General features: G+C 44.4%; 1 protein-coding gene across 1 annotated transcript in view; it reads right to left on the bottom strand.

Moving 5' to 3' along the window:
* LOC138959659 (transmembrane channel-like protein 7) overlaps nucleotides 1-22,667 on the bottom strand; it is a gene marked incomplete in the record, with an annotated part of 71,013 nt that overhangs the window by 22,655 nt on the left and 25,691 nt on the right. Inside the window, 6 exon segments of the mRNA XM_070331236.1 lie at nucleotides 13,834-13,988; nucleotides 14,584-14,745; nucleotides 16,237-16,387; nucleotides 18,628-18,779; nucleotides 20,030-20,316; nucleotides 21,447-21,528. Coding sequence (XP_070187337.1) covers nucleotides 13,834-13,988; nucleotides 14,584-14,745; nucleotides 16,237-16,387; nucleotides 18,628-18,779; nucleotides 20,030-20,316; nucleotides 21,447-21,528 — 989 coding nt within the window.

Here is a 22,667-nt window from a genome sequence, read left to right as displayed (position 1 = left end):
CCATTCCACGGATAGATCTCTTTAAATCAAGTTTAGCTTATTCTGGCAGCGTTTTGTAGAATTCTCTCCCGGAAACAGTTCGAGTCCCAACGAGTCTCAATACTTTTAAAAAACACCTCTCATTACATTTAATGTCATACATGTATTACGAAAAGTCACAGTGATGGAAGACTTCGTTTTTGATTTATTTTCATATAGCTCATATTTGTCCACATATATAGCATCAGTATTATCGCATTTTTACTGATCACATGACAAAAACAGCTGTTGTCATTGGTCAACTAGGAACTGTATATCAATTGATATCGCGCAGGAAGTTCCCAGTGAATTTGATATCGCGCAGGAAGTAGTTTATCAATTTTAATTTTGAAGAAAAAAATCTCACCTGAAGGAAACAAATGTCTCCCATTTTTTAAAATCACAAATTTATAAAAGGAAAGTAATTGCATCAGATAGTTAAGCTGTACAATGAATAAAAACAAACTTTTCCCTCCCAGCTTTAACACTAACAGAGAAGTAGTAGAAAAGAATGTTACACTCTTACCGACTGAGGTGGGGGGTGGAACAGCCATAAACAAAGCTGACCTTGAAAGTACCAGTACTCAGAAAACTGTGAGATCTCTTGCAGTGTTTCAGCGCACATCACTCACAAAAAGGGAGGAAATGAGCAGCCGATTTAAACAGTTCGCACCTGCATGAACCATCGTCCACCCTTCTTAGTCGTAGCCATACAACACAGTCACAACGCTGTCAAAGGACGCCATTTGGGATGTGTCGTCTGCACTCAGCGGGACTGAGATTCGACAACATAATATTATGCAGTCCGTCGACACCAACAAATACCTGGAAGCTTTCTTGGACACAGAAAATGAGCCAGAGGACTTCACTGTTACTGCCTGGCGCACTTCAGTTCCTGCCATCGTTCAGAATTGCCAAATCGCACAGTCAAAATGTCTACGACTGATGAAGTAACTGGGACATTCTTCGCTGTTCCTTACAACTCCACTGAACTTGTTAGCCTTTGTTTGTGATCTGTTTCAACCGAATATTTTTTTTCTTTTTTCATTTTAAATGCCTTATTTTGTCTGAGTCTTGAGAAAAAGAAACAGTTACTGAAAAATAAAAGTATGAGCAGCAAAGTTGCGAAAGCATGAAAAGACAATCCAACATTTCCAACATTAGATACATGGCAGAAGCCTCCCTTGCGTTTGTCCGACTTCTTGAGACTCGGGTTAATGGTTCCTAGTAACTGTTCCGAAATCGAATGCGATAAAATCGTTATCGTTAGATTTATTTTTTATTTATCTTATTTTATTTTATTTTATGCAATTCATAGGGGTTTGCCCTTTGCGCCTCCGTCTCATTGGGCCCCCGTCTCATTGGGCCCCCGTCTCATTGGGCCCCCGTCTCATTGGGCCCCCGTCTCATTGGGCCCCCACACTTTTTTGTAGCAATAACAAAACGTGTCATTGGGCCCCCGTCTCTTTAGGCCCCTGTCTCATTGGGCCCCCGTCTCATTGGGTCTCCGTCTCATTGGGCCCCCACACTTTTTGTAGCAATAACAAAACGTGTCATTGGGCCCCCGTCTCTTTGGGCCCCCAGCATAATAAACAAGACTGAACGGTATATTCTGTATTTCAGCAATGCAAAGGTACAACCCCTCCACGTTAAAGGCACAGTAAGCAGTAAACCATCACAGACCCTCCCTCGGCCATCCCATCTCTAACCCTGAACCCACCACCTAATTCACGCACACCAGTCTTTCTGTCCAAACAATGGCGCCTGCAAAACATGGGGCACACGTCATCAGTTTCCCTGCATACTCAAAAACAGGTGACGTGTTTGTTTCCGTTGGATAATTATAGCCGTGACGAAATATATTTATCTTCCTGACGTGTTTTTCAAGCACAAATTTAAACAAGAAGGGCAAAGCCCATACGACTCACATGCTTGACCTCAAATAACTAAACCTAGCAATGACATCATACACTAAGAACTGCTTTAAACATTTTTCCTACCCAAGGTCAAGGTCATCCAAGGTCATGCAACACAAAGCTGTTAATTCAAGACATAGGAAGTACAATGGTGCTTATTGGCCCTTTCTACCATGAGATATGGTCACTTTTAGTGGTTCACTACCTTATTTTGGTCACATTTCATAAGGGTCAAAGTGACCTTGACCTTGATCATATGTGACCAAATGTGTCTCATGATGAAAGCATAACATGTGCTCCACATAATTTTTAAGTTTGAAACAGTTATCTTCCATAGTTCAGGGTCAAGGTCACTTCAAAATATGTATACAATCCAACTTTGAAGAGCTCCTGTGACCTTGACCTTGAAGCAAGGTAAACCAAACTGGTATCAAAAGATGGGGCTTACTTTGCCCTATATATCATATATAGGTGAGGTATTCAATCTCAAAAACTTCAGAGAAAATGGGGAAAATGTGAAAAATAGCTGTTTTTTAGACAACATTTATGGCCCCTGCGACCTTGACCTTGAAGCAAGGTCAAGATGCTATGTATGTTTTTTGGGGCCTTGTCATCATACACCATCTTGCCAAATTTGGTACTGATAGACTGAATAGTATCCAAGAAATATCCAACGTTAAAGTTTTCCGGACGGCTGGCCGGCCGGACGGCCGGCCGGCCGGCCGGACGGACGGACGACTCGGGTGAGTACATAGACTCACTTTTGCTTCGCATGTGAGTCAAAAATGTCTCTCCGACAATGTTTAGAGTTTGGCTTATCTGTCATAAACACGTTTGAGATGTCCGTGTTTGAGTTAGCTATTTTTTGACAGAGTTTGGCTTATCCAAATTATAAATAGTCTTACAAAGAGGGGGTCTCGCGGGGAATTGATTTTGATTTCAGATATCCGAGTTTTTTGTGTTTCGTTTAGGCGAGTGCGGCTGTACATACATTTACGCAATCCAGTAATGGGATGTAGACGCAGCTCATTACTTTAGATTATTTCAATTCGTCAGCTTTCGACGGACTGGTAATATTCACAAGAGTGGTTAGCGCATCGGGCTGCGGGCCGGGAGGTCGTGGGTTCGAATCCCATCAGGGTCATGTGGGTTTTTTGGGCTACGGTCGGCTCCTACCCAGAGTGGAAGTGCAATGGTTCCTATGGGAAGGCTGGAATCACACAGCCGAGTGTCATTCACTTAACGAATGCGACTTTGAGGGTGCTCAGGTTCTGTTTACCTGACCAACACCGCAGGTGCGGCAGTTCTCGGGCCTGGTTGACACCGGGATATATTATGACAGTAAGCGTAGAGTGCTGCCCTGTCACGTAGTCTCAAACCAAATTGAAAATCCATAGCATCATCATTATAATCATCCTCATCTCATTAATCATCCAAAATTATAAAATGTCCTTGCTCTTGTGGCCCTTCATGCCCGGAGCTCTCATGGTGACCTTGGTCTCATTGTTCCTGTTCCATCCTTCCCTGAATAGTACTTCTGCTGTCAGTCTTCAACGTGTGACGTTCTGGGGGGTCGACGGAGGGACGTGGTGGCGGTCTGCTCTCTGGAGGGGACGCTCACTTAGTCTGGCTCCGCGACTTAGCAGTCAATGTCGTTAGTAGGGGGCATAGTAGGTAGTGGGCTGAGTCCGTTAGCTCGGGACAGACCCACTACTGAACACCGTCGAAGTGACTCAGCAGAAGTGCAGTGTCAACTTCCGAGGGTAGCCTACCGCAACGACCCGACATCCCTCCCTGGAGCGTCTGTAAAATCGACAGGTCTGGCAGCGGAACGAAATTCAGATGTGGATGGAGCAGCGAATGCAGGGATGAGGCGGCGTGAGAGAACACCGGAACAAGGAACAGGTGTAAGGACAACAAAAAAAAAATTTTAAATAAAAAAATTTAAAAAAATTTTAAAAAATACTCACAAGAAGGCCGGCATGCCTAAATCCCCCTTTGACCTTTAAATGACATTGACCCTGAAAGGTAATAATATCTAGACTTGGGGGCCCAACGAGACGGGGGCCCAATGAGACGGGGACCCAACGAGACGGGGGCCCAACGACACGGGGGCCCAACAAGACGGGGGCCCAATGAGACGGGGGCCCAATGAGACGGGGGCCAAATGAGACGGGGGCTCAAAGACATCTTGGCAATTCATATCGCGCACATAACTCAACCATGGATTCAAAGCGCAGGGATTTATTTATGCTGTGTGAGATGGAATTTTTTACACAATATATCACGCATTCACGTCGGCCAGCAAACCTCAAGCCTATTAGGGTGAGCATTCACCTTTCACGGCCTATTATTCCAAGTCACACAGGTATTTGGTGGACATTTTTATCTATGCCTATACAATTTTGCCAGGAAAGACCCTTTTGTCAATCGTGGGATCTTTAACGTGCACACCCCAATGTAGTGTACACGAAGGGACCTCGGTTTTTCGTCTCATCCGAAAGACTAGCACTTGAACCCACCACCTAGGTTAGGAAAGGGGGGAGAAAATTGCTAACGCCCTGACCCAGGGTTGAACTCGCAACCTCTCGTTTCCGAGGCAAGTGCGTTTACCACTCGACCACCCAGACCAGGTTTGATTGTGATATCAACATTTATCCTACACACGTGAGAGAGACACTCGTGAAATAATAACCGTTCAAATCACACGCATGTATATCATGTAAATGAGGTCATATCAAGCAAGTCTGGCAGGGACCTGTTTTTCCACTGCTTATGATGCCAAAGTCACCGAGACGAACGTCTTTATAGAAAAAATATTGCGCTCGCTAATTACCCTCGATGAATTTTTAGATCTAACATGTCACGCCACACTTTCAGAGTGACGTTTGTTTACTTTGACGTAATAGATTGCACGAGGTTTTAGAAGAGATCGAGGTTCCAAAACAAGCGTCTTCAATATAACTGCCTCGACTGCAGGACATTTTCAGTAAAATACACGTAAGTACAGTATGTAGGATAATGTAGAGATTCTTATTAATCTCTCTTTCTACAAGTACTTACCAGTTCCATTTAACTTTGCATACCATGCTAATTATTCAGTAAAAAACTTTATACCATCAAGGTTATACCTCTATGTGGAATAGCCCGGTAATTGTGCTATCCCCTATAGCCCGGGCGTTTCCCGCCAAAAGGGCAGGCGCCTCTACACGCCTATAGCCCGGCGACGTCATAGTGACGTCATAGCGGTGTAACCTGCGCATGCGCCAACGGCAAGCTGATCATAAAACTCAGGTCCCATGACCCCAAAACCAAGGTCTGATTAAGGGGAGGTCGGGAGGGAGTCTTTGTTAAATGGAACTGGTAAGTACTTGTAGAAAGAGAGATTAATAAGAATCTCTACATTCTACTACGTTCTTACCAGTTCCATTTAACTTTGCACGAATACCATCCTGGAAGGTGGGAAATCAGACTGAAGAAAATAAAGCAACTACAGCCTAAAAACCCGTGCTAGATCGATAGCTATCTTCATTGGCACAAAAGATAGCTATTGTAATCCTTAAGGCAGAACGTAGTACTAAAAAGATACCCAGTACGTACCTATAAGGAAGTTGCTGCCTGTGCTACCACCACTTTGTCTATCCCAAAGGTGTTGTCGGTCCGGAGGGAAGAGTAGTGTCTGAGGTAGAAACTGGTGAAGGTAGATTCGCTTCTCCAGTAGGCAGCGCTCATGATCTGGGCCAAGCTGACTCCCCTAACCAGGGCCAAGGAAGTGCTGATAGCTCTGATCTCGTGAGCGCGCAGTGTGTGCACGATGGGAGTGTCAGTCTTCTCGTAACAGAATTTAACACAAGAGGTTAACCACCGCGCTATCGTTCCCACAGCGATATCCTTGCTATATAGCCGGTTGAGCGAAATGAAAAGTCTTCGTTTAGTGCCACGGAAAGGTTCGGTCCTTTTAAGGTAAACCTTGAGAGCTCTAACAGGACACAACAAAAGATCATCATCATCAGAGGATAACCAGTTATTCAAGGCAGGGATCTTGATAACCGGAGAAAAGGAGTCGGAACTCTGATTCTTCACTCGGAATTCCGGTAGAAAGCAGATAGACACCGAGTCGGGATTCTGCTCTTTGCCGAAGGCGATGTCTCCTCCTAAACCGCTGAGTGCGTGGATGCCGCTGACGCGTCTGGAGGAGGCCAAAGCTATCAGGAACACCGTCTTCCAAGTGAGCAAAGTTAACGAGATGTTTTCCAAGGGTTCGAAGAACGAGCCTCTGAGTACCTTGAGTACTAGGAAAACGTCCCATTGAGGGAAGACGTTGGGTTTCAAGACAGATACGTTCTTAATCCCGTCTAGGAGGTTCCTGATGAGGGGAGTGTCAGAAAGGTGAACAGGGTACTTCCCAGTGGAGGCTGAGATAGTATTGGTGATAGCCGATCAGTTTTTTTTTTACCCTTTCTATTTTTCCTGACCGATTTTAGTTGAGTTTTTTGCGAGAGAATGTTTGGATCAAAATGGCTGACTTGGATTGTTCATCTTCATCATCTTCATCATCTTTTCATGGATTCGACCGCGCTGACATTCGGAACTTCGGCAACCCTGCTGATGTGTTAGGCCTAGCAGATTCAGGTCAAAGTGACATTTCTGTGTCAAGTGTGCACACTGCCGATTTATCTGACTTTTCATCCGGAATTTCGGACATTCCATTGAGTAGCAGCGACGATGACATTGACAGTGATGCAGAGTGGACGGACACGATCGATGACTGGAGTGAAGATGAGTTTTCTGGGAGTGTTGGTCCTAGAATCCCCCTTCCCTTGACTGCAGCCCCCATTGACTACTTCCAACAACTCTTTCCCGATCGATTGTTCGCTGATATTCGCGACGAGACCATCCGGTATGCCAGGCAGAAAGGCGATGCAACTTTCGATACATCAGTGGCGGAGCTCAAGGCCTACATGGGGATTTTATTTCTCATGGGGTGATTGGTCATTACCCAACTACAGGTGCTATTGGAGTAGTAGAAAAGAACTGAGACAGCCTGTGATTGCTGATGTGATGAGTCGCAATCGATATGAGATGCTGACCTTATGTGCATTGTCCAAAGTTCTCACTCGTCTCACTCTGGTGTTGTAAAAATTCTCTCTTGTCTAACTATCTTTTGCATGAAATTTTATCTTTGTTCGTCTTCACTTTTCTAAATGTTGTGTGTAATAAACAGATTGCAAAGGAAGTTGCAACTGGCAAGCACAACAAAAACCTGGAGAATTCGCAAACTTTGGAGCATTTTCGTAATCAACATCTGACGCCCGCTTGCGCCTAAAATCCTGACAAAATATTAAAAGCAAATAACAAAGCGTCCATGCGAAAAGGCTTACAATATATGTGACAGTTGAAAGAAGTCAGTAGAAGTGCAGGTTTACATAAACACTGTTGTGTGTGTGTGTGTGTGTGTGTTTTTATTTTTTATTTTTTTTATGAATGTGACAGTTGATATTTGACAGTTGATATTTGACAGTTAAAACAAGTCAGTAGAAGTGCAGGTTTACACATAAACACTGTTGTGTGTGTGTGTGTGTGTGTGTTTTTATTTTTTTTTAATTTTTTTTTTTATGAATGTGACAGTTGATATTTGACAGTTGATATTTGACAGTTAAAACAAGTCAGTAGAAGTGCAGGTTTACACATAAACACTGTTGTGTGTGTGTGTGTGTGTGTTTTTTTGTTTTTTTTTGTTTTTGTTTTTTAATGTGACAGTTGATATGTGACAGTTGAAACAAGTGAGAAAAAAAAGTGAATAAACACTGTCGTGTGTGTGTGTGTGTGTGTGTTTTTTTTTTGGTGTTTTTTTTTAGGGTGACAGTTGACATGTGACAGTTGATATGTGACAGTTGAAACAAGTGAGTAAAAGTGCAGGTTTACATAAACAATGGAATGTTCTGTTTGTTTGTCATGAATACAAAGAATGAAACACCTTGGTTTGGTTTTGACTCTTTATTTTTAAACTGTCACCTGTAATTAATACACTTAACGGCTTTTTACAACTAAGGTTAATCTTCAAAAATGTCTAAACTTCCAATTAACATAATCAGCATTCATATTTGAACATCTAAAAAAAATTTGGATTGAAACCATTCACAAACAAAAAAGAAATGATTTATTTACTGAACCACCTCTGTTTTACACAATTTAGTCAGAAAATAACAGGATCAGGGAAGAGAAAGCTTCAAAGTCTTATAGGACACTTAGAGTTAAAATGAACGTGTTCAGGGCTGAAAGGTCGAGGACAGGACGGAAGCCCCCCGACTTCTTGGGTACCGTGAATAGGTGGGCGTAGAAGCCCGGGCGTGTCACGTCCGCAAGGCGTATGGCTCCCTTCTCCAACAGATTGGCAACTTCCAGAGAAAGAACGGAGAACTTGGTCTGGTTCTTGGGAGCTCCAAAGCTGATAGGAAAAGGGGATAGAGGAGGAGGGGAAGTGAACTGAATCTGATACCCCGATCGCACGATCCTGAGTACGTGACCGTTGTCCACTGACCGCAACCACTCGTCTAAGTGGCGGTGCAGGGAGCCCGCAGCAGGGTCCGGTACGTGCTGACAGGGGCGATCGGGGCTCACTGAAAAGACTGTTTCTTGGTAGAAGCAGTCTTAGTGTGAGAGGACTGGGAGTGCTTGGAGCCCTGTCTCTTGCTCTTCCTCTTACCCTTGGAATTCTGTTGTGACACAGAATGAGGTGCAACAGAGTGTTGCTGGGTGCCGGGAGTGGTATGAGAACCAGCAGAAGACTTGTTTTTCTTAGTCTTCTGCTTTGATCTCCGAGAGCTGGGCTGACCCCCTTGAAAGCCCTGGCGGATGGAACGAAGGTAGGACTCAGCCTTCGCGTCCTCGATTGTCTTGTCCGCCAGTACTTTCACGAGGTTGGCCTCGAAAAGCGAGTCCCGCGCGAGAGGAGAGTTGCGTAGGACGCGCACCTCCTGAGGTTTGAATATTGAAGAAGCCAGGAAGTGGTCCCGGAACAGGGCCTCTGACTGCACCCTAAGGTTGACAGTGCGGCTGATCTGGTTGCTAAGCTGCAAACCGAGTAGCGCGAATGTACTGCCAACCAGGGTCGTGTCGATGGGCTGCGTGTGAAACTGAAAGGTACGGGCGTCCCTCCGAACCGAGTGAGTACCAAGTATGTCGAAGAGGAGTTTCTGTAGTGACATAGCGGTCGAAAGACCTTGAACGACCTGGGAGAGAGAGGTCTGTATGTCTTGAAAGGTCTTGGTGGTGAGGTTGATACCTGACACCGGGACGGCTTTCCTGGAATCAGGAATCATGTTCAAATCCGAGGCCGCGGGTCGGCTGCAAGTGCAAGGCATGAAGGGTAACAGTTCTGGCAGAATGTCCAGAGGTGCCTTAACCTCGAAAGGCACGAAAGACCCAGCCTCTCGGGCACGTTGGAACGTGGGGACCTCGTTCCTGACAGGGGCGTCTGACACCTTACGGTTGTTGAGAGGCCCTGAGGAACGCAGAATCTTTTCGCTGTCCTCTAGAGAGGCGGCAAGAATAGGGTGAGGGCTGAACCCGAGTTTGGCAGAGTGCTGTTCAAAATTGCCTAAGCCACTTCTGTCAGCTTGAAGCTGACGCGCCTCAAGAGAGAGAAACGATTTCTCGACTATGAAGTCCGAGAAGGGTCTCAGAGCGGCTAAGAGTTGTTGATGGTGGGTGATACCCTCCGACTCGTCCGGTGCGATGTCCCGAGTGACCCTTCCCCCCGGTTTGTTTCCACTACCACCGGCTAGGGTAGTGGAGGAGGGTAAGGGGTGAGAAGGGTGAAGCTTCTCGACCAAGGTCAAAATCAGGTCATCCCGGAAAGAATTGAGAATAGGTCCCAAAGACCGGGTGGTCACGACGTCAGGGTCGTTCAGTACCGGTCGTGTTGTGTCCTCGGGAGACGGGTCGTGTTGTGGGACACGGGCCGTCTGGGAAGAGCGGGGGAGTTGAAGGGTGTGTGCCTGAAAAGGCCGCGGCCCTATGGGAATTCCTGTGCCGGGAAAGCCCGTATAACTGAGCCCGCTCTCCATGGGATCTTCTGAATCTTCCTCACTAGAGGAAGAGACGTCCGAAAACACCGAGGTGCCCGCTCTGTTCAGTGAGACTCCACGTATTGACCTAGGACCTGTCCTTGAGTAGGTAAGTTCCTGGGTGCCCCTGTCTCGCTCAATGGCTGACCATGAGAAAAACTCGGGTCAGGATGTTGAAGTGCTGATGGAGCTGGGCCGGAAGAGGTAGTGTGTTGATCAAGGTACTCAGTCTCCTTCAACTCATCCACCAGCTTCAACAGCACCGCTAGTCTCTCCTGAGAGATCGGAGCGGTTTGAGCAAGGCTCGAAACCGGCTCTCTCTGAGAGGAAGAGGGGTGCTGTTCATCCGAATACCCTCCCGACGTTGGTTCAATCCTATGTCCGCTAATTCTAAAGGTAGAGGCAGGCCTCCGATCCCAGGCCTGCTCTCCACCTCTAAAACCTGCGCCCGAGTCACTAAGTCCGGTACCGTAGGAAGTTTCGGTACGTGGACCGTAACCGGTGGGGCTCGGACCGCCAAGTCCGAGCGACGCGGAAAGAACACGAGAACTGGGCTTCAGTGAAGACCCGTGTCTCTCAACGTGGGTGGTGCCGGGACCGTGGGTACCAAACGCTACCCTCAGGGGGTAGGTTCGCTCGTCCAGGGTGGCGACAGCCCTTTCGCCGGTGCCCGGTTTGGCCTGCCGGGCGTGGCTACTGGGTGCTGCGCCGCCACCGCTCCGGGGCGACCGGGCTAGGGTCTCCCCGTGAGCGGACCTAACATCAACCCGGGCGTTGATGCCCGGAGGCAAGACAACATGGCCGTCGGTTGCTCTCCCCGCAATGGAGGAAGGCAACCGTTCGGCCCCGGGGACGAAAGGGGTGCCGCCATTCTCGGTATGAGCCAAACCTGCAGCTGGCCGCTCCAGGTCTGTGCCCCGCGAGAAAGCGGCGTGTTGCCCTGCGTATTGCGTGAACGGTGCTTCCTCCATAGTGGGGGAAGCATCGTCCTGTACACACGCCAGGGAGCAACCACTCACCTCATCATGTTTGCCGCCCGGACAAACTTTCAGAGGTGAGGGGCCCGAAACGTTCAAAGCTGCCCCTGGGGAGGCTATCGGCAGAAAAGCGAACCCAGGGGGAGGGCTGGTCAGTGCATCTTCGCGCACTCCGATATAATCTCGGAGTGCGGAATCCGCGGTAGACTCGCCCGGTTGAACGGTGGACGGGGCACCGTCATTTCCCGCCCCGAGAGGGTTGGGGTCCGACAGGCCATGTGCCCCGTCGCGTGTTCCGGGCCCAGTAAGGTACTTGTTAGCCCTGTTCAGTTCGGCACTAAACATGGACTCAAGAACCTGTCTCTGGGAGAGATCGCCCGGTGCAGGACGAGAGACCTTGGTCCTCTTCCGTGACCGGTCGGTCTTCCCAGAGACCGTGGTTCTATCTCCCCCAGACTCCGGAAGGGAGGGGGGAGCAGAACCTTTACGCTTATGCGAGCGCTGCTTGGGCGCATCAGGGTTGTTTCTAGTAAACTTGCCTGTGTGCCCCGAGCGCTGCGCATAGCGGTAATTCGGGCTCCCAGACTGCTCTCGCGAGGACAAGCGCTGAGAAGAGGAAACCCCTTCTAAGCCCCCGGCCTGTTGGTCGCTCATCGTGGGAGCTGAATGAATTAACTAAAGTGCTGATTCACTCAAGAGAATTATATGAGAGAAAATATCTCCTGGTTAACTCTAAAAGCCCCGAAAGGGGAAATTAATTTATCTACCGAAACAAAAGTTAAGGAAGACAATAAAAGAGAAAACAGAAGGAGACACTATTCTAAATGACCTACGAACAATAAGGCAAGTTAGAACTCTCAAGGCTTTCTTACAAATTAGATCTAGATCTAAATAGAAAACCGGTTAAACAACAAGATGGCTGAAAAGAAGCGTATAGAATATCTTTGTCTTCGTTTTTGAAAAGTAAGAAAATTTCAAACACTTCCCTTCATACGACGACACTGTCCGACCCAACGAAGAAGAGGCTTCAAACTGGTGAGGGCAGCGTCTCAAAAGTCCCACACATCAGTAACTGAACGAAAATCTTTCCTTTATTAGCGAAGGCCACTGAATACACGTCTGCTGTGCTTGTCAGTAAGAGTTTTATGATCAGCTTGCCGTTGGAGCATGCGCAGGTTACACCGCTATGACGTCACTATGACGTTGCCGGGCTATAGGCGTGTAGAGGCGCCTGCCCCTTTTGGTGGGAAACGCCCGGGCTATAGGGGATAGCACACTTACCGGGCTATTCCACATAGAGGTATAACCTTGATGGTATAAAGTTTTTTACTGAATAATTAGCATGGTATGCAAAGTTAAATGGAACTGGTATGAACGTAGTAGAAACAGAATACTACATGGCTTGCTGTGTCGTACCAGATTTACACTCGTTGCTTTTTCAAATAGTGAACAGCTCGCTTTCGCTCGCAGTTCAATATTTAAACAAGAGGCGAAGCCTTCAAGGCTCCCGTCAGAAATCGACAAACAGTAACACAAACTCAATCACTCTGTCATACATACAAAACACACACTCATACGCACATAGACAGACGGACACACACACCTTTACAAACAAACACACATACACACACAAACATACACACAAACTCATGCACACACACACACACACACACACACACACACACACACACACACACACACACTGAAACACATACACACACACTCTCTCTCTCAGTCTCTCTTTCTTACACACGCACACACACACACACACACACACACACACACACACACACACACACACTCACACACACACACACACACACACACACACACGAGTTCACATACACAAACAGTAACAATAACAATGTGCACAAAATGAACACACACACCGCGCGAGAGAGAAAGACTACAGGGAGGCATGACGTCATCAGTGATGCATTAATTGACGTCAAACACTTTTGACCAAGACGTAATCTTCTTATGCGAACTTTATCCGTAGACTCGGAAATGTTAAAGTTTCTATCACACACGCACGCACGCACACACGCACGCACAGACAGACAAAGTTTAGCATCGCATAGGCTACACTTACGTGAGCCAAAAAACAACTCGTGTAAATTTGGTACGACACAGAAAGCCATGTAGTATTCTCTATTTATCAGTCTGAATGTCTCGAAAGGCTCGATGTGATATAATTTTAGCTTTTTCGACATTCAGACTGATAAATGTTGATATCACAGTCAAATCAAACGATAACTGTTTCATCATGTTAAAACTCAGTTTGATAACACATTCTAATTTTGTTTAAAACATGTTCCGTAAATTCCCAATTCTGAACATGACATAAGAGTTCGTGTAAAGCCTGCAATGTGTACCTAGTCCTCATAGTCCTGTAAATTGTTTTTCTGCCTTTTTTTAAAATGTTTAGTTTTATGTTTATCTGTTGTAAATGATTTACATGTCTATATACATGTATATACGATTACAGTAGTCCCTCTCTGGGCGAGGGCTAGTTGAAAAGAAGCTAATTTGTATTGCTTATGCCACAACCCTTGTAAAATTTGATTTGATTTGATTTGATCTCTCTCTCTCTCTCTCTCTCTCTCTCTCTCTCTCTCTCTCTCTCTCTCTCTCTATCTCTCTCTCTCTCTCTCTCCCTCTCTCCCCCTCTCTCTCTCTCACACACACAAACACACATCCTGCAAGGACTGCAGGCCATCCATTTCCTATCTCCGAAGACACCTCACACCCCTCCCTCTCCACCACTCGACCCCCTCCAATTACCCTTCTTTTCCCCCACCCACCCCTCCAACAGGTGCTTTTTTCAGCGCTTCCAGTCCATGACAAGCTGACCTCATGAGGGTGATCTTGAGCGCGAAGGCAGGCCAGTAGTCCTCAAAGGCCACCAGTACGGTGAAGATCTCAGGGATGACGAAGTTGAGGAAAGTGATGGTCATAGAGGGCAGGAACTGGATGATGAGCTGCAGCACATCATCCTCTGCTTGCAGCTGTCAACAGTAACATTTTAGGATAAAATAAGTGCATGAAAAAAACCCAGATTGTTTATGTAAAGAAAGCTGACAGGTATGGATGGTTTTGTTAGTTTGTATTTATTTATTTATTTATTAAGGAGATTTCTATAGCGCATAACTAAAAGCACTATGCGCTTTACAATATCACTAGGTATAAGCACACGTAAACATACTCTGATTAAATAGTTTGTATGTTTATGAGCATCCTTCTTTTTGTTGTTGTTGCTTTGTTGGGTGGTTTTTATACATTTTTTTTATATTTTTTATATTTTTGATTTTTTGTTGATGCTGGATTTGGGTTGCAGACACTGCCTCCCTTTCAATTTATTCACTGGGAATTAATTTGATCATGTACCATATCCCTACACAGAAAAGATGTAACCAACTACATTTGTATATCATACAATGAAACAGCATACCAAAATATTTGTATGTGCATGGATGCATACATTTGAGTACACACACACATACACACACACACACACGCACCCACGCACACACACGCACGCACACACGCACACACACACACAAACACACTGTGACACACACACAAAACAGACTATACTTAAACCTCCAACAGCTGGTCCGTGGTGAAGTAGATGAGGTAGCTAGTTCCTGCCAGGATGGACATAACCACAAAGTTGATTGCCACCCGCAAAACAAACAACGCCAACTTTTGACCGTTGGTGCGATTCTGTCGCTGCAGGCGTTTGCTTTGTTCTTCAAGATCAGCCTGCACATTTTAATATGTATTATGTTTTGAGTATCATAGTGATCAGAAGCTTATCATACTAGAAGTATGTATCTATTATTCAGCAAATAAACAACAGTTCTCATCAACAAATGACGAAATAAACCAAGCTCGCCAACCACAAAAGCCGGCAAGCAACGGCTTATACCACTTTAATCTAAGTCAGCCGAGATGACCAACAACAAAAATGGCGACAACACAAAAATACTGAAAACGCACAAGTCCGAACGGACAGAAAATTTCAGCAAATAAACAACAGTTATCGTCGACAAACGATGAAATAACCAAGCCCGCCAACCACAAAAGCTGGCAAGCAACGGCTTAAAATCACTTTTATCTAAGTCAGCCAAGTTGACAACAACCAAGATGGCGACAAGACAAAACAGCTACTGAAAAACACAAGTCCAAAATGGACAGAAATTCAGTAACCACAAGCAAAAATTCCAGTCAAATAATCAACAAGGAACGAGCTCACCAACTGCAGGAGTCAGCAAGCAGAAAGACATGTAACGTGGCGGCAGGTGTCAAACACACCAGAGTCAGCCACGGGAGCGAAGAAACAGACAACCTTCTCTCAAGAAGCTGTAAAGTCGTATGATTATAGCCACGTGGTGATGGAGAATGTGACGTGGTACATACCAAGGGGAGGTAACTCACAGAGTACCTGCTCGTTGCCAGGGCTATTTTTAGCCTTTTTTGGTGATGGGGTTGCTTCCCTTTAAAAATGTTAGACGGGTAAGCGTTTACAGAACCTAGCATCTCAGACTGTGTCAATGCTATATGTGATTCGGAGTAAGAATATGTAATTTAATAACCCTATGCTCCCGGTCACTTCGTATAAGTTTGGAAAGCAATATGAAGTGGCGATAATTTCAAGCGTGACCGACATTATTGATACGAAATGCATTGACCAATCGCCGAAAAGCGCTGACGTCATTGCATGAAAAATACCCCAAATCCTCTATGACATACTAAGGAGTTAGTTCAGGAGAACGACGATCTATGGATGGTTTATTAATAAAGGGAAGCAAGCGGTTAAAAACGGGCGTCGATAGAGCCAATGAACAGGGATGGGAACTTGTAGTATTTCCTTCACTTCTGTAGTGATATTAAATTCTAAATACATAGGCATGCTGCACCTGTTGACAAAAAACCAATGTACTTTGCTTGTCAAGGGGTGGCTTTAAAATTCCTGATCAAGGAACCAATGTACTTTGCTTGTCAAGGGGTGGCCTTAAAATTCCTGATCAAGGAAGTTTCTCTGACAGAATATGAAAAGCCCTTAGTGCCTATACTGGTACCAGTGCCAGTAAACACTGACAGAAAAACATAAAATAAAGATTTACCCATGCCCAACAGACAAGAACTCTCTTTACACTTATGTACAATGTACCCTTCTCCCTTTCAAATCCCTGTTAATTCTGAAACTAAATGGTGCAAATTAACTTCCATTATTTATAGAACTCTAACAACCTTGAACTCTTGAAAGAGGATGCTCTTTTTGCTCTTGGCTGTCTTCTCATCAAAGATGCAGTAGTCCCAGCCACACAACACGCTGTTGGTAAAATGAATCGAGGAATGTTCTTGGTCGTCCATCACTGTTTCCTTGATACTGTGACTGGAACTGAACAAACACACAAGTCAAAACAGCTCTTTAAGCAATTGGTCCATTTTTCCACTTTTCAAAGGGCATTTGATTTTATGGACAGTATTACCTATGAGGATTCAACACCTCTGTGACCAGCAAAAAGTGACTTATACATTGCAGGTGTCCCTTTCATGACAAGAATATCTTGGTTAATAATGTAGGCAAATGGACAAGAAATTTGGTTTAAAGCTGACTCATTGGGAGATGTTGTCTCACTGGAAATGAAGAAGGTTGACAAACATTTCATGGAAGCTTCTTTTTTATGTGCAGTATCAATTGTTACAGTCCTACCGTGCCGTGAGAAAGTCGAGTGATGAAGACAAAACACATTGGTTTCTATTTAAAAACAAAATAAACAAGTGTTGACCTTAACGGGTCAAGAAATCCGCCCCATAGTTACACGGGGATGGGACATGGATACCTTCTCTGGGTCTGCACAAACAATTGACCCGTGTTCTACCCGGGCCGGATTCCAATCTGTGACCTTAAGTCACGCAAAACTGTTTCAAATCATACAGAGAGAGAGAGAGAGAGAGAGAGAGAGAGAGAGAGAGAGAGAGAGAGAGAGAGAGAGAGAGAGAGAGAGAGAGAGAGAGAGAGAGAGAGAGAGAGAGAGAGAGAGAGAGAGAGAGAGAGAGGAGGTATTACACACCGGTACGACCGAACTAAGGTATCAATAAATTACTGTTGTGCAGCGGGTTGAAAGAATACCCTATACCTCGGAGATATACCTTCACTCGGTCTCAACGACGTCACGTGACGTGTTATATGGTGGAAGAGAATGCTGTCGCTTATTTTCCACCCTCAGTTCGGTAAGACTGAAACGATGCTCAGTCACGGAAAGAACTATCCAAACTTGCAAGCACAGCCGCGGTTGTCCTGTAAGTTCCCGATCCATGTTAAACCCTCATCCTCAAAAGGAAAATAAGCGACAGCATTCTCTTCCACCATATAACATGTCACGTGACGTCGTTGAGACCGAGTGAAGGTATATCTCCGAGGTATAGGGTATTCTTTCAACCCGCTGCACAACAGTAATTTAACGTTACCTTAGTTCGGTCGTACCGGTGTGCAATGGGTGGAGAGAGAGAGAGAGAGAGAGAGAGAGAGAGAGAGAGAGAGAGAGAGAGAGAGAGAGAGAGAGAGAGAGTAGTCACCGACAGAGAGGGGAAGATAAAAGAAATAAAGATATCTTCATTTTTCCAGTGGGGTATTTTGCAGGGTATTTCTGTTTGAGTTGATAAACAGAGTCAGGGGTTTAAAGTAGCATAAGTTCAAATTACACTCCAAAATCAAATGAGCAATGCAGAGGTCGGATTGACAGGTGCATGATTTAATCTCTAAAAATTGGTAGCTAAAGAGACACCGAAACATTGGTCATTGACCATGCACCTTATAAAAAGCTCATTGGTTGCAGATTGTTCATATGACATAAATAAATGTTATTCCAAATAATGTGATATTTTTTTTGCATTAAAATGAGATCTTTGTTTTCTAAGCCATATGATAGACATTGTTTAATACTATTTGTCAGAAAATGATGAGTTTTGCATCAGTATTTGTTCGAGCAAGACATAATTTGTGGCCAACGCATTTTCAGAAATTCCCATTCGCCCTTCCCCTTTTAGTTTAGATGTTTGAAAACCCAGACGTACGCGTTGACATACACGTTCACCTTAAATTGAAAACGTCTTTAAAAACAACTGAAACAAATTAAAAAATATATTATCTGACTAGTGTACACACCCATGCATTGTAAAAGCACCCATGCTTCAAGAATAAAGGTCCCAGGTCTCACTAGCACATTTCTTCAACGTCAATTAAGTGTTAGGTTGAGACGCACATCCTCATGTGAAACCTTTAATTTGTTGGTTTTTTCCCCTGGCTGGGTGCGTAAAGGCGTGTAAAGCTAATATCTTCCGTTTGACTACCGTTAGGAACCTATTTTTTTGCACACACCCTATGCCTCACAGTTCCAAGCTACTCACCAAATTTGAGCTCAATTGACACTACAGTACCAGAGATACAAGTCTAATCCGTAGACAAACAGAGAAACAAACAATCAGAGAAACAAACAAACAGAAAAACAAACAAACAAACAAACAGAGTGAAACCTATAAGCCGCTTTATTACATGACGGCGGATTAATAAAGATCCACTGTCAAAAGTCCTGAGCTGAGTGAGTGACAATTTGCAGAAAATTAAAGTGGACTCACTTGACCAGGATGAGAACAAAGCTGATGAGAAAGGTGATGCAGAGGGAAAGAAGGTAAGCCAGACCCATGTTGTAGTTGTAGTCGGTACCATCGGTGGTGAAGGTACGGTTGCGGTAATGGCCGTAGAACATAACGGTCTTCTCCATCCAGCCCTGTGGATGTAAGTATATACAGACTATTATATACCTGCAGTAACATAGCATATTCCGTGCAGGGTAATTATACAGGGTCAAACGTTTGCTTCAGAAAACAAGTAGTTTATTGAAAGCAAGGACAAACAGACATAGAAGTTGATGCCAGTCACTTAAAATAGTCATATTGATGAGAAATAAGAGCACATGCTCAATCTCTTATCTGTTCTTGGCACCGATTTACTTGGCTGACATGTTGTGAAAGCAAGGTTGCAACAACTAAATCATGCCAAATTCCAAAATCATCATCATAATCATCATCATCATCATCATCATCATCATCATTGTAACCACCACCGGGCTCACCACCTCGATCAATCACCACCACCATCACAACAACCACCAGCATCATCACAACCACCACCATCACAACTATGAAGGAACAAGAAGGGCAAAGCCCATACGACTCACATGCTTGACCTTGACATAGCAATGACATCATACACTAAGAACTGCTTTACACATTTTTCCTACCAAAATACATGTGACCTTGACCCAAGGTCAAGGTCATCCAAGGTCATGCAACACAAAGCTGTTAATTCAAGACATAGGAAGTACAATGGTGCTTATTGGCTCTTTCTACCATGAGATATGGTCACTTTTAGTGGTTCACTACCTTATTTTGGTCACATTTCATTAGGGTCAAAGTGACCTTGACCTTGATCATATGTGACCAAATGTGTCTCATGATGAAAGCATAACATGTGCCCCACATAATTTTTAAGTTTGAAACAGTTATCTTCCATAGTTCAGGGTCAAGGTCACTTCAAAATATGTATACAATCCAACTTTGAAGAGCTCCTGTGACCTTGACCTTGAAGCAAGGTAAACCAAACTGGTATCAAAAGATGGGGCTTACTTTGCCCTATATATCATATATAGGTGAGGTATTCAATCTCAAAAACTTCAGAGAAAATGGGGAAAATGTGAAAAATAGCTGGTTTTTAGGCAACATTTATGGCCCCTGCGACCTTGACCTTGAAGCAAGGTCAAGATGCTATGTATGTTTTTTGGGGCCTTGTCATCATACACCATCTTGCCAAATTTGGTACTGATAGACTGAATAGTGTCCAAGAAATATCCAACGTTAAAGTTTTCCGGACGTCCGGACGGACGGACGGACGGACGGACGACTCGGGTGAGTACATAGACTCACTTTTGCTTCGCATGTGAGTCAAAAACCTGTACAGCCAAAATAGTTGGAATGTTACCGTGCCGATAATGAAGTCCAAGACTTGTTCATGTAGTTCCTCAATATCTGTCAAGTTCCTTAAGCCCTGTCTGTATGTGGAACTGCATTGGACGGCTTGCGCTACAAAATCTGGCTCATCTGAGATGTTGGCCTGTGGCGTCCAGCCTTGACCAAACTGAGAGGGTTCATCCGAAGAGATGAAGGGTATAACAATGACCAAGATGGTCGTGAGGAATGTAGTCAAGTTGAGGAACACCAGCCAGCGTGTGAAGCGAAAATAAGAGGCTGTGGCACTGCCAAACCTTCCTGTGAATGAAAAAAACAAACACGAAGGAACTACATGTACACTAAAATAAAGTGTAAACAAAAAAAGAAAAAGAGAATGCTTATGCAGTGGAACCTGTCCTGGCGACACCCTCTTAACAACAACCACCTGCCTATTACGACCACCCCTGAGAGATAACGATGAGGTTTTTTCCTATATTACCTTTTCATAACGACCACCTGTCCATAAAGATTACTTTGGGGTGATCTTTATGGACAGGTTCAACTTTACAACTCGCCTTTGTCCTAATCTGAACAAGAAACAAATTATCTGCTGCCGTCTTACTCTTTAGATATTGAAGAAAAAGCTTTGAAGTCATTAAAGTGTTGGACAGTTTCAGCGACTTATGCTACAAAAACGTTAAATAAAGTTGGTTTTTTACTTTTTAGCCAAACTATGACCTTGAAACTTGAGGCATGTCAACCACACCTGAGTTTTGTTTGGAGGCCTTCAATCCATGGGAGTATTTGAAGTTTCAAAGTTTTTGCTTAAAAAAAGTTGAGGAAAACTGAGGTAGTTAAGAAAGGGGGGGGGGGGGGGGGGGGGGGGGGGGGGGGGGGGGGGGGGGGGGGGGGGGGGGGGGGGGGGCTTAAAAGGGAGATTCCACTATAAGAGTTGTGTGATGAGAAATAATAATTGTTATGTGTTTTTTCAATGTAATTTCTTCACTTGTTTATGCAATGCATGCACACCAGACACAATCACTGTAAAGTAAGAGGTGGATAATGGTGTGTTGAAAGTGGGTTTTATCTAATAAAAAAAAATCTAGATCTTATAAAGTTTGTTCACACATTTCTTCTTTTATATCACATATTTAACTGCTGTTTGGCCCTTCTTTTATGGTCCTGTACATGTAACCCCTCCTGAATTGTCAAGGCATCTAGGCCAAATACTGGGTTTGCAAACACGATCTTTTAGTATTGCACAATTAAGACTAATCAGTGGTTTTAGAAACACTACACACACACACACACACACACACACACACACACACACACACATGCACACACACACAGACACACACACACACACACACACATTCACACATTCACAAAAACACATTACCATGCACGCATACAGAGCTCACACCTACTGTCCACATGGTTTTTACCTTCTATTTCTTTGAAGTGTGATGTCCAGATATCCAGCTGCTTCCAGAAGTCGGTGATTTGTGCTTTTCTCTTCTCCCATCCCTGCAATCATCATTATCTCATCAGCAGCAGCATCAACAACATCATCATCATCCTCATCATCATCCTCATCATCATCAACATCATCATCATCAATGTCAATATCAGTTGTTCAGTGGAGAAGGGATAACATTACAAGGTAAAGAGAATTGAATTTTATCTTAATTTCTCAAAATCAATTCAGATAATGTTGAACTTCAAACAACACAAAACATCATAAGCAACTGCTTTGTACGGCTCATCTTTCTTGGTATCTATATATAACATCAGAAGTTGTGAAAGTTCTTCCGAGATTTCTTAGCAGAGCGAAAGAGAGAGAAGAAAGTATCCCTTCACAGACAGCCTATTGGGAGCATCAGACCCTCCTCAGGGGGGGACCAAGATTTACAAAGCAAAGTCCCTTTGTGGGGGACATAATGACCTGAGGAGGACCATTGTTTTAGTACCTAGACCAGACATGTGTTTTGACACTTTTGTGTCTCATCAATGGTCAGGTGGTACAGATGTCGAGGAGCTGATGATGATGATAAAATCGTTTATTTAACGTCAGTCTGTAAAACCATTGGCGACATTTGTCTTAAGATTAAAAACACACACAGGCGCGCACACAAACTTTCCCTTTATGTACAGAGGAGATGATGATGAAATCGTTTATTTAACGTCACTCTGTAATAACATTGGCGACATTTGTCTTAGATTAAGAACACACACAGGCACACACACACACTTTCCCTTTATGTACAGAGGAGATGTCAACCCATGGTATCCAACTAAGAAGCAAACCACTCTCTGAAAGGTAGCTTCTGTTGGCATGGGAGACTACCCTCATCTGACAACCCCAAGGGGATATCTGTGAAGGGAAACACTTTGATTTAAGGCCAAAGTGTGGAATTAATATTTATTAAGAAAGAATTTAGAAATTTAGACAAATTTTAACCAAGAAATTAGGTTAAAACAAGGGAAATTTGAAATAGCCTAAAGGGAGGTAACTCTGTACCAGCCTGCCGATCCAGAAATGGATATATATATGTCTCTCTTCCCTTTCCCCCCCCCCCCCCCCCCCCCCCCTCCATGCACATTTTCAAACTTAATGTTACTTTTTTCTATGGCAGCTGAAAAGTAAAGTACACTGTGACAGCTGG

Source organism: Littorina saxatilis, linkage group LG2 (assembly GCF_037325665.1).
Source record: "Littorina saxatilis isolate snail1 linkage group LG2, US_GU_Lsax_2.0, whole genome shotgun sequence".
NCBI lineage: Eukaryota > Metazoa > Mollusca > Gastropoda > Littorinimorpha > Littorinidae > Littorina > Littorina saxatilis.
The sequence above is the reverse complement of the archived record's forward strand: the minus strand, read 5'-3'. Positions and strand labels throughout refer to the sequence as shown.